We start from the raw sequence: 12981 nt of genomic DNA, 5'->3' as shown, positions 1-12981 counted from the left end.
ACAAGGACTACTCGGATTGTATCCATATTGGTTTCCCTAGTTCTACTTGGACAAGGGGACACCTATGGGTATAAATACAAGGCCCCCTAGGAGGAGAGGGGACACGGAACAATAGATCAAGACACAAGATCAACATACAAGCCAACATGCGCCAAGACAAGATGTCGGATATCGACTTCAGAGATAAGCATGGCTAGTCCCCTACGGTGTCTACGGATACTGTCAGGAGAGACATAGCGTTGTCTTTGATCTCGCCGGATGCGGATTCGAGGAGGAAGGCTACTCTGTTGTCGACTACGAGTCAGCACTTCAGACCGCCAAGTCGACAACAGTTAGATAGGCTGCCCCAAATATTATACTGGTGTGATTATGGTGAATAAGAGCAACGACCGGCTTCGGCCAACAGGAGTAGGGTTATTACCTGACAATTCAGTGGCCTGAACCTATATAAAAATCCTCGTCCCCATCTCTTTTATTACAATCTCGCATATATCCTAGTACCAACGATCCCCATACTATACAAATACCGGAATCGCGATATCAAACGTCGACACAGTTCATCAAAATAAAGAAACATAAGTATAATAACTTAGATAGCCTGATGACATTCAACATTAAAAATTCATTCATCCAATGGACATTAGGTCATCCATCCAGCAGACAGGAGCATTTCATCTATCCAGCAGACAGGAGCACTTCAACCATTAGGTAGAGCAGCAACACATTAGACATGACCTTATCTGCAGGAAGGAAATAAAAGAAGAGATGTCAGTATATGTAAGGTAAAAAATCACATTACGGAAAAAAATAAGTAGTTATTTAGTTCAACTGTTACTGCTAAGCTATATATGAAGTAGTATATGTAATACACAGATTGTAAACTAGACTTAAAATGATGCACGATCACCTAATTAACTTCGTTTCCCAAACTTTAGCCAAATATGCTCAATCAAATCTGACTGAAGTTGTCTATGAGCAGTACAATCACGAATAATGACATTTCTTTCTATCACTTGTTCCATCTCTGGATTATGGCCTTGAGATATTGTAGCTTCTTTAACAGATGACGTGCTTGGTGTCTCATTCAAGTCAAGAGGAATATCCTGATTCATATATTTCTCATCTTCGATTACCATGTTGTGAAGAATGATACAAGCTAGCATGACATTCTCAAAATCCCCTTGATCAAAAAGACGTGCATGTCGTTCTAGAATACTAAAGCGAGATTGCAAAATACCAAAAGCACATTCAACATCCTTCCTTGCCCCTTCTTGATGTTGTGCAAATAATTTGTGCATTTATGATTGTGGTTGGCGAATTGACTTTATGAAAGCAGCCCATTCTGGGTATATACCATCTGCAAGGCCATAGCCATTGTTGTATTGCCTTCCATTGACATGGTGCTGAACTTGAGGACCTTCCCCTCTCAACTGCTGGATGAACAAAGGTGATTGATTCAGCACATTGATATCATTGTTGGATCCAACAACACCAAAGAAGGCATGCCATATCCAACGATCATGCGACGCTACCGCTTCTAGAATCACTGTAGGAACACCTTGATCACCGCGGGTATACATTCCCTTCCAAGCAACTGGGCATTTATCCCAATGCCAATGCATGCAGTCAATGCTCCCTAACATGCCGGGGAACCCACGGTGCTCCCTAGTATGCACTAAGCATTCAACATCTTGTACGGTGGGTCGTCGCAAATACTCTTCGCCATACACCTCAATCACACCCTTCACGAATATCTTCAAGCACTCCACTGCAGGGCTGCCATTTCCCAATTGGCGAATAGCCGATGTGCATTTTTTTATTGGAGATATCCCTGGGCGGTTAAGAGCATCCATCCTCAAAGTAAAATACTCATTCCACTCACCAAGGGCTTCAACAATGCGTAAGAACAGGGGCCTTCTCATCCTAAATCTTCTACGGAAGTTTGTTCCATTGAAGACTGGATTCTCTACAAAGTAATCATTCAAGAGCCCCTGTTCAGATTCTGCATAAGGCCTATCAATATAACTTCTTGTACCACTCCGCCTGGTAGGTCTCATGTCTTGTAGAGCTGCAACTTCGGACTTCACTTCAACAATCACTTGATCAGCAATATCGCCCAATATACTGCTCACCTCATCTAAAGGGTACAGATCCATTGGATCTATGCTGCTCACCTCATCCAAAGAATCATCATGCAAAGGGGATTCACTTGGCGGATCATTTTCAGATTGGTGGGACATGATGGTATGGAAGAGGGAAGAGGATATAGGGAAGAAGACAGAATGTGGAAGCCACCAGAGATGAGTTTTGGCGATTTTTGCTCTCAAGCAGAGATATTGAAGAACACAGGTGATTGGGGAAAAATAGAAGCGGCAAGAAAAAGAAAAGGCGAGCAGGAACTTGGCGCCAAGAGGATTGATGCCGCACCAAAAATTTCGCCGAGAAGAAATTGGCGCGCTGGACGGAGACGGGCATGGCGGCACAGCAGATCGGGAGCTCGAGAAAAATCCAGGCGGAAGAAACGATGAGTTGCCCCCAACGCTGATTTCTCTCATTTCATGCATCTTGGTGGCTGCGCCGATCCAGTTTTGTGCATGAGACACCGTTTCTCTTTTTTTTTCCTTCTCTCACTTCTTTAATTACCTTGCCACATCAGAATTTTACTTATGTGGCAGGCTAATAAATTCTATGGACACCATCTGAGGTGGAGGGTTGGGGATGCCCTAACCATAAAGTATTGGGTTATTAGTCTTCCAAACTACAACACTCCTGCTTCAATTAAGAAATATTACTCCCTACATCTACTTTTGATAGTCATATTCCATCTTAACACATAGACCAAAGATAAATAATTCTACTTATCATCTATTTAAGTATGCTACTAATCATTCCTCGTAAATAAGCTATTCATTAATATTTAAATTTCTTGATGTCCATGTAGCCAATCTTGTGTGGAAGAATGGAGAGTTACGCATTAAATCTGAGAAAGATATTAAGATGATAAGTTGTTGGATTGAAATATGCCTATCAAAAATAAATTTTTCAGATTTGGAAATATGTCTATCAAAAGTAGATTGAGGGAGTAATAAATAAAATAAGTAAATAAAAAGGCTTAAAATTTTGAAAATTAAACAGTTGGTTGAATATATGTACTATCCGGAAATTACACAGAAAATTATGGTTGAGCAACTTCTTCAATGGTCAAATACACAACTTGTTCTATGGTTTTGAAACTCAAAAAAAATCCTTGTGCTGTATTCTTTACATATGTTCTTCCCATTTAGAGACTTTCGTTGATACTTGATGAAGACATTGGAGATCTCGAAACCTCACCACTGCATTACAAGTATTTCTACTGGTTAGTGGCCCACCGCCGTTGCTAGACGACAGATAGATCAAGCATACGTGGCCTGCAGCATCTCTAGCATTGTGTTCTTTGTGATCAACAGGAAAAGACGATCTAGTTGGCTAGAGGCACTCTTTATTTATCATTCTAGAAAATCAGTTAGATAAAATGCTCTCCTTCAAATAAGCAATTGTTTTTCCAATAGTAGTGTGATAGCAGGCTATGACATTGTTGTAATTCTAACGTCATGGTCAATTTGAAAGGAATAGAACAATCGTATTTCGAACGGCCAGAAAAAAAAAGAATGGAGGTGGCAAGTGCTACCTCAAAGGAAGCCACACTCTAGTACTCCTTCCAGACGCTAGTCTAGTGTGAGTTTTTTTTGTCATACAATTCAGCCGTAAGATATAGCTTTTCACAATTAATTTTTTAGAGAAAGATGTGTTTTATTGATCATGGAAAATCATTACAAAGTGTAATTACAAATGATAATATTAAAAAAAACGAGTTAGCATATGAACCGCGAAGTTTGACACGCGATAGATAAGCAGATTAAAACTAACAGAGGAGAAACCCACCACCATGACATTGATATCTAAAATCGCCATGCCTTTCACAATTATTTTGCAACTTTCTTTTCTTCTTTTCTTCTGTTCATACTTGTCTTCACTTGTGCTATAATATAAACTTAGTCTTAATACGAAGGTACGCAAATCTTACCCGTATTTTTGAAAATAATAAAAAAAAACCCGGAGCCAAGACTGAAATTAGTCGCTAGTCATTTAGAAAAGTGGAGCAAGGTTTACATTTGCTTGCGATTTTTTGCGTATTTGATGAGCCTTTGCTGCATATTTTCTTAGCACGACTACATATATAGTTGGCATGTCGGATCATTCGTCCATCCTTGCTTTTTTTAAAATGTCCACTCAAATGTAATATTGAGATAAGACCCACGTGATGACGTGAACAAAGATCGCTAAATCTTTTTTGGTTACGGTATTTGAAGAGGCGCTATATTCTTTATGCAACTGTATACCTCTCTCTGTATACCTATATATAGTCGTAAGATACAAAAGGTGCTACAAAGAGTAAATTGCATCGGCGGTACACGAACTTATTAGGTGGGTGCAATCTAGTATATGAACTTGTAAAATGCTCGTTTTGGTACACGAGCTTATATTGCGCGTGCGACTTAAGGTCAAAAGGACATTACATGATTATTTTTGTTAATTTAGGTGCTGATTAGGATACTATATAAACATATATATATGAGAAGGTTACTACTTAGACATACACCTGTTCAATAAAAAAGATAGAATGAGATATAGTGATTGTAGAGAAAGATATAAAATACCGAGCAGTAATACAGGGGTTAGAAACATACGAAATTCAAGATAAAGTAGATAACAAATTTGTAAATATAGCATGTTTTATGCATACTCACTATGCGTATACACGTCACATCCTAATCAACATCAGATAATCAACATCAGATAGGTAAAATTAACCTTGCCAAGCCATTTTGGACCTAGCTCGCACGGATTAGATACGTTCGTGTACCAAAATGAGCATTTTACAAATTTATATACTAAATTGCACCCACTTAACAAGTTCGTGTACCACCAATGTAATTTACTCTGCTACAAATTATACTCACTAACCTCATATGATATTGTAAGATATAAAAACCATAGAACTTGAAAACCATGCCTTCCATTGTACTCACTCTCCCAACAAAATCATTACACACTACCAACAGCACTACATTACATTAGTAGATCTCACCATTTTGCATCAGTAATACAAACACAACATATGACAGTCTTCTCACATGCACTCGCACATACTAACAGATCAGCTGTAACTTGTAAGCAGTGAAGTCAAGGAAAGCAAACCATGTCTAAATTACGAATTCAGGCAGCTGACAGAAGTGAACTTCTGAACATCCGACTTGATCGCTGCCCCGTGGTTGAGTCCTCGACAGCTATCCCCTGCGCTCCGATGCAGAAGTATTGGTTCATGAGCCTGCTGTTCAAAGACCCGTGCTTCTTGGGTGTACGCCTGATCACCACACTGGTATCAGGAGATGCTTGGCCATTCTTGTCCAGATGGACGGCTTCAATCCTGTCGACCAAGGACGACGACGACCAGGAGCCCGAGCCTGAAGGCGATTCGGGCTGCATCACGCCATGTGCGAGGCCATCTGCGAAGCTCTTCTTCATCGATGGACTCGGTGAGCCGATCCTGGCTGCCATGGTCCGCTTGTTGTTGAACAGGGAGCTCATCCTGGAGTACTTCTGCCTCAGCGGTGTCGGGGTCTCCCCGTGGCTCCAGCTCTTGACTGAATCCACAGAGGATGCGTCGTCGTCCAGTTCATTTCGGGCACCGGATGATGATTTCTTCTCCTTGCGGAGGGGCCATCTGAGTAGGATCTTGAGATGTTTCGCTGCATTTTGCATAGAGTTCAGCTTCTTACGACTGGATTCCGGAAATTCTGGCTCACTCTGTCCAACGCTAGAGAATGAGTTCGTTCTTTCGCTGATGTCTGACGCATCGATACCTGCATGGAGGAAGATCTCGGCATCTGGGATCTTGAAGGATGTTCCCGGGCTGCCTACGATACAGTGCATCTTTAGCTGAGAAGCAATGGCTGATCTGGTCTCATGGTCCATTGAATTTGCAATTCCACCAGCCAAAATAAGCTGCTTGATGAGTATCTCAGACGATGCTGTTGGTGGCTGTTTCCTAAGTAAATCCAGAGGAGTCATGCCATCATTGTCCCGGACATTAAGGTCAATCAACGGTGCAGTCATCAAGAGCTCAACAAGGCTAGAGTGCAGATTGCCAATCACAGCCAAGTGAAGAACTGTCCTTCCATCGTCGTTTTGCATATTGATAATGCTGCTTAAATCCATGATCACTCCACCAATCAATTGCTTCATAAGCTCCATCTGACGATCAAGCCTTCGGAATCCTGGGGTCCTAAAGCCAGTCAGCGCCATATGAAGGAACGTGTCGCCAACTTCATTTGTAGCTGATATAAGTGATGGGGATGCAGTGATGAGGGCTTTGACCACGGGCAAATGACCTCGAAAGGCGGCTAGATGCAATGCCGTATTCCCTTGCTCGTCTGTGGAGTTGACTATATCGAAAGAGGCAATAAGATCCTTCACAACCTGTAGAATTAAGTAAGAACATGCTAATACTTCAGTATGCATCCACAGAGTAACACACGACGATTTTAATCAATAAATATAAATTTAGAACAAAAGAACAGATGGTGGGAAGACACTTGTCATGGCATCCCAGATGAACAGACTATTTCTTCACCACGCATTAGCGTGTCGGTGAACACTTCCAATGACAAGCATATATGGATGTATTATAAAATTCCTTATTAGGTCAATGGTTTACAACTAAACCTCAGTTGCTGACTCTCACCAAACATTCGTGACAGCTAAACACACCACATTTCAGTAGTAGGTTGAGAATATCTGTCAATGCCATCTAGTTTCCATCTCTATTAATTTAACTAGAACATGCCATATCATGTGTCACTAAGAAATCATATCATGTGTAAAACGAAAGGAAATCTGGCTAGCATGTGCACAAGATCAACTTCAGGGACAGTCAAATCAAAGACAATAATGTAGCAGATATATATCATTCCAGTGTCCCCAGATTAGCAATTAAATATGATCAAATCACCTCAAGAATCAGAAAGTTTCATAGATTAGAGCTGACAAAATGTTAACAAAAGTTGCAGCTACAAAGTAAAACTAATTCTTCTATGGAATTACCCTGTCATGAATATTTCATAGATAAAAAATTTGTGAAGCAGGAAGTAGCATCACCTCAAGCTGCCCCCTCGCGGCCGCGGCGTGCAAGATCGTCGATCCCTGAGCGTCCCGGAACGCCGACGCGTCGGAGCACCCCTGCAGGAGCTCCCTGAGGACCTCCAGGTTGCCTCCCCTTGCCGCGGCGTGCATCGCGCGGTTCATCATCTCGCACCGGAACATGAAACCCCCAGCAATGGCGGCGGTGCCGCCGTCGCCTTCTCCCCCGGCGGAGCACTCGGGCGGGGACAGCACCGCGCTGAGCAGCAGCCGGAACACCTCGGAGCTGTCGCTCCTGGCCGCGGCGTAGAGCACGTCGGTGACGCCGTACTCCCCCTCGCCGAACACCAGCAGCGGCTGCCTCCCGAGCAGCTCCCGCACGAAGGCCGCGTCCCCGGCGGCGGCCGCCGTGTAGAGGAGCCAGCCGCCGTAGCCCGCGCGGATGAGCCGGTTGGGCCGGCTTCCGCCGCCAGCGGCGGCGCCCCTGGGGGGCTCGCAGTCGTGGAGCAGGCGGCGGGCGACGGCGGCGCGGTTCCTGGCGGCGTCGGCGAAGCGCATGTCGTCGTCCCAGACGGACTCGAGGCGGCGGATGCGGCGGAGCGAGGTGAGCTTGATGAGGAGGTTGGCGTCGAGGCGGAGGAGCTCCCGGACGACGTCGTAGTGGCCGCTCGCCGCCGCCCAGTCGATGGGCGTCGCGTACCACCATTGGTCGCCGGTGCTCTCCCACCGGAGCGGGAAATGGGATTGGGATTGGGATTCCTCCTCCATAGCCACCAACCTTGTACTATCTCCTAATCAAGAAATTTTCCTCTACAAAACAAAAAAAAAAAGCAAAGAAAAATTGCAAGAACTTGAGCTTAACACGTTTCCACGATGAACAGAGGGAAATCAACAACCAAGAACTGCGATTTTGAGAAGAAGTTTCAGCTCTAAATCCCTCTAACTAATGAATTGTTACTCCATGTGGGAGCAATTGAAACCAGAGCTACTAAACCGAGCGATTAAATTACTGGGGTTATCAAGAACTGCCCATCTTGGGATGTCAGCAATTAATTGGACTGTTAATAATTCAGCCACCAGCAGCTCAACTACTTATCCGGCTCAGAAATCGATGCCTCGAAAAAACGCAAAAAAAGGGGGTAAAACCAAGGCGGAGGAAACCAAGAAACAGTCACAACTCACAAGTTGCTCCCAGGAAAAGGATTAATTACCCAAGAACAAACTCAAGAGAGGAAGAAGCAAGAAACCTCATCCTACTCTGCCCAGCCATGGCGTCATTAACTCAGTAATCCAAACCAGAAACACCCTCAAGAGAAATTAGCACCAGAGAGGCACCATCTCTGGGACCAATCTAGCACAGAACACTTGATTGACATGGGAGCACAGGCAAAGGCTATTCACGCCTGCATCTACACGCTTGTCCTGAGTAGGTAGGGGCCAAGCTCCAAAGGGAAGAACCCCACAGGAAGAAGACGTCACGGAGAAAGGAGGAGGCAAGCAATGGCCATGTGAACCCAAGACCTCTTCAAGAGAAGCCATCCACCACATCTGCCTCAACCAGCAAAGATCATAGCAGTAAAGACACGGTCCAGCAAGGACGACCTTGTCTCATCTCCTCTCATCCGCTCCCAAAGAAATTATGGCAAGAACCAAGAATGCAGGCACAAGTTTTGCAAGGAAACATTAATCTATGTACAAATTACAGGGAAAAAACAAGAAACCAGCCACATATTTGGCCTGCTTACCAGTACTCTTTCTTGCTGCTGGCTTAAGCAATCTATAACAGAATCAATGAACAATTTAGACCATTTGTTCTACTCACAAGTACTACTGTGAGTCCGTATAAAGTATTGGCCCCAGGTGGAAACTTTTTTTTTACAGTAGCTGTATGAACTGTCAGCGTGCGTGAGCTTGGGTTCACATGCAAAGAAGTGTGCAGAAGCAGAAGAGGATAGCAGAAAGCGAATCTTATTACTCGCTGGCCATCGAATGAATAGTCTGAGGCAGAGGCAAAAGAGGGGGAGAAGTGGATTGCAGACGGGGCCAGGATAAAAGGTTTGGATTTTTTGGACCTGCTTTTTGGACGCAAAGTTCATCCCGGCTTGTCATCCTTGGAAAGCTTTGGTGATAACCTCAAAGCTGAAAAGAACATATTGATTTTTCTTTTCGTTGTCTTTGTCACGTTCTAAGGTTGGAAGAACACTTTTTTTTGTTCCTTTTTGACGCTGAAGATAATTTATTTATTTAAGTATGGTTCCCATTCTGTCTCTTTCCGGGAGATAAAAAGGAGTATAGAATAGACCATCAAATTAGAGCGGTATTAGTAATTACTCCTAAATAGGAGTACTTTATAAATAGTACAAGAATTCTTATAAATAATGTTATGGCAGTAATAATATCTACAAATATTAGGTAAAAGGGTAGTAACATTTATGGCAAATTTAGCAGGCATCTGAGTGAGAAAATGGAATAGGAAATAAAAAAATTATGTAGTGGGTCGAAAGCCCATAACTGTTCCTAAGCCCAATTCAGCACTTTAGTGAGAACTATGGGCTTATTTGTTTTGGTACCTTACCAAAATTTTAGTAGTGCCAAAATCTAGGTAACTTTGGGTACTACCAAGATTTTGATAGGGTAGCATAGTAAATGTGAATGTTAGGATTAGTGTCAAACCGTCAATGAAGTGCCAATTTTTTGTGGGTCAATTTCTATTTGGATATGTACCAACCAAGGGTTACCATTTTTTTTTTGTTGTAATAGCTTTGGTACTATTTGTTGCAGAATAAGCACAAATAAGATGATAAGAAATATACATAATTAGGTTCATTTTGCTCATCACGACAATTACGTAGCGTAAATAAGCACAATGTTAGTTGTGTGGCCTGCTTCTGGGCACTTCCGGCGGATGACACTACCAATTTACTACCAATTTGAGCCTATGCATTGCCAAAATTTGCCCAATTTAGGCAAATTTTGCTACAGGACACTGCTTATATGCGGTTTTAGCCCTAGTACATTGCCCAAACTCACTTTTGGGGGAAAAACTCCATAAATGTGGTAATTTGACAGTGGACACTACGCCGATTAAAATAATAATTTTCGGTTGAAGAGGGGGAGAGAAATCACGTGAAATGTCAAAAATGCCCTTGGACCCACGTGTCAGCTCTCCTATCTCTCTTCTCTCTCTATCCCCTCCTTCCAGCTCGTCCGCAACGGCCTCGACCGCACCTCCCGCTTCCACGACGCCCTGCGAACCATCCACGCCGTCGTGGCAGTGGCTGGCGATGAAGGGGCGGCGCGGCAAGGCGAGGGTGGTGCTCGACGAGACGTGGGACACCACCGGCCGAGGCCGAGCAGCGGCTACACGAGATCGAGGACGTCGTCGCTGCTAGCTCCATCGGCAGCAACGGCGGGGGCGCGCGCCGGCATCTGGAAACAAACGATCGAACACATCACCGGCCGTCACGTCTCTCTCTTTAAAGCACGCACACACACATATGGATGGATCAGCAGCTATCTGCACAAGCAATAGAAATACATCGCCAGCGAGAACACGAACTATCTGCATCGATGGCGGTGGCGCACTTCGTGTTCGTCTCGCTCATGGCGCAGGGCCACCTCATGCTGGCGGTGGACACCGCACTGCTGCTGGCCACCTGTGGAGATTATGGATACCCCATACCTACACGGCATGTATAATCCGATTGGGTATAGGGAGCCATGTATAGATAGAATATCTTTAATGAGGCCCGGGTTAAGTTCCAAACTTGTGTGTTAAGGAAGTACCCGGGATCCTAGTCGGTTACGATTAGGTCATATCTGTAACTACATATTCCGTTAGAGATATGGGCTGTATTTTGTAATACGGACTCCTTCTCCTATATAAGGAGGGGTCCGGGTGCCTCTTGGGGTACGAGATTCTACTCTCAGATCATACGATCAATAATACACTCGGCGGATGTCACGCCCAGAAATTCACTAGTAATTTCCGAACTTATTTGTGCATAAAACCCTCGTCCAGGAATCAGCCGAGCTACACAAACTGACAATTTAATATACAAATCCATCATAATAATAACGTTACATACTTAGAAATTGTATAAACCAAACGTCTAGCGATGGCTTTAGCTCCACTCCCACAGGCAGCTCAACTGGGGTATAAACCAAACGTCTTCTCCTTCTGGATCCTTTTTCTTCAACTGAGGTTGATTGATTATTGCAAGAATGAGCATATGACATACTCAACAAACCACACAGCAAATATGCAAGTGCACAAGAATACCAAAGGATGGCATAATATAGGCTCATTTGCAAAAGCAGCATTTAGCAAATATTTAAGAATAGTAAAACAGTAGAGTAATTAATCATTTTTAATAAACACTGAATAGCACACCCATACTGCTCAGGCCCAACCATCCTGAACAACCATACCTGGCTGTACAGATCTAACTCCAAACCAGGAGCTAAGCAATTTATTACCATTTATAGCATCAATAATTATTGTGAGAGATGTGAGACTAATCACGAAAAACATTGCTCAACCCACCCATGACCGCAGGCACGGCTATTCGAATAGTTTTACTCTGGCCAGAGGTGTACCACTGTACCCACAAGACACAGCCTAAACATCATGTCTACTATGCGTCGCGGATACTAGAAAGTATCCGAATAGAGGCTGTGACAATACCCTCTGCACAACACAACTCACCACAGTGCACCGTTCCTGGATCATAATCACCCCCTCAATAACCAAAGGCATGGACTCCCCAGCGACCCCCACGGACTTCTCGCCGCTTCACAGTCTGACACCCCGTAATGAACCATGCTATACAAAAGGTAAAGCCGTTGCCCACGCTGGCTTGTGGTTGGTACGGTTAATGTCTCACAACAGTAGCTCGCGAACCGGTCCTTAATTGCCATAAGCACGACCATCAAAACCATGTGCTCACAACCCACCATTGACAAGTTTTAATTATCAATTAATTAACATAACACGATTAACCATCGTGAGCTACCATTAAATATAACCATAAGTAATAGTGAAGCATGATTTATCCCATTAATGAGCTAATGTTTCTAAGCATGGCTAAGCAATTATATATATATAACATTTGCTGGATCAAACCAATATATAAGGTTCTAGCTAATCAAATTATAACCCATAGGAAAATAAAGTCATCTTCGGCCATAATTAAATGGGAAAGGCTCACCACCCGGTGACATTCGAAAATAAATGCACAGTTAAAATAAATAGAGAATTTAAATATAGAATCAACATGCTCAAAGGAATTGTGTTTGGGATCTGTGTGACTTGCCTTGCAATAATTGTTCTTCAATTAATCTTCTTGAATGCTTCCGGCGCACTCGCGAACCTTCGTAACGACGGAAACGACAAGCTAACACGCAAAACGGAGAAAAAGACTAATAAAAACCAAATAAACAGTACATGAAAAGTAAACAAGCATGTAGATCATGATTTTAGATGAATTATGAGACTTGAACTGCCTCATTCCAACTTCATATGAATTAATTACAAATTTTACAAGATTTAATTCCAATTAAACCTATTAAAGAAAAGACTATTCCAAATTAATTAAATCATTTACAAATGATTTATAATGGAGATAAAAGATTAAAGCAACCTCCGGAAAAGATTAGATCATATTTGGTAGATGACATATATTAAAAAGGAATAATATGCCATTGAAAAAAGAGAACGGATTTATATCAATTTTGGATTGCTGAGATTAATCTTGACCGAGTCGACGAAGATTGGATGGCTTGGATTGATCTGGCAAG

General features: G+C 43.0%; 1 protein-coding gene and 1 pseudogene across 4 annotated transcripts; both read right to left on the bottom strand.

The window, feature by feature from the left end:
- Positions 1-911: 911 nt before the first annotated feature.
- On the bottom strand, positions 912-1922 carry LOC136356636 (uncharacterized; annotated as a pseudogene).
- A 2981-nt stretch (positions 1923-4903) lies between these two features.
- LOC4338335 (uncharacterized) lies at positions 4904-9281 on the bottom strand. 4 transcript variants are annotated; one of them, XM_066310608.1, is made up of 3 exons: positions 9255-9281; positions 7201-7992; positions 4904-6522 (listed from the first exon to the last, which is right to left on the bottom strand). In XM_066310608.1, the coding sequence occupies exons 2-3, from the start codon at positions 7948-7950 to the stop codon at positions 5260-5262; spliced, it is 2013 nt and encodes a 670-aa protein (XP_066166705.1). In that variant the 5' UTR covers positions 7951-7992; positions 9255-9281; the 3' UTR covers positions 4904-5259. The 4 variants fall into 4 exon arrangements, with proteins under 4 accessions (XP_066166705.1, XP_015639835.1, XP_015639836.1 ...); XM_015784349.3 differs by lacking the exon at positions 9255-9281 and adding an exon at positions 8928-9145; XM_015784350.3 differs by lacking the exon at positions 9255-9281 and adding an exon at positions 8394-8681.
- Positions 9282-12981: the final 3700 nt, after the last annotated feature.

The sequence above is a fragment of the Oryza sativa genome, chromosome 5 (genome assembly GCF_034140825.1).
Source record: "Oryza sativa Japonica Group chromosome 5, ASM3414082v1".
Lineage (NCBI taxonomy): Eukaryota > Viridiplantae > Streptophyta > Magnoliopsida > Poales > Poaceae > Oryza > Oryza sativa.
This window is presented reverse-complemented; position numbering and strand designations above follow the sequence as displayed.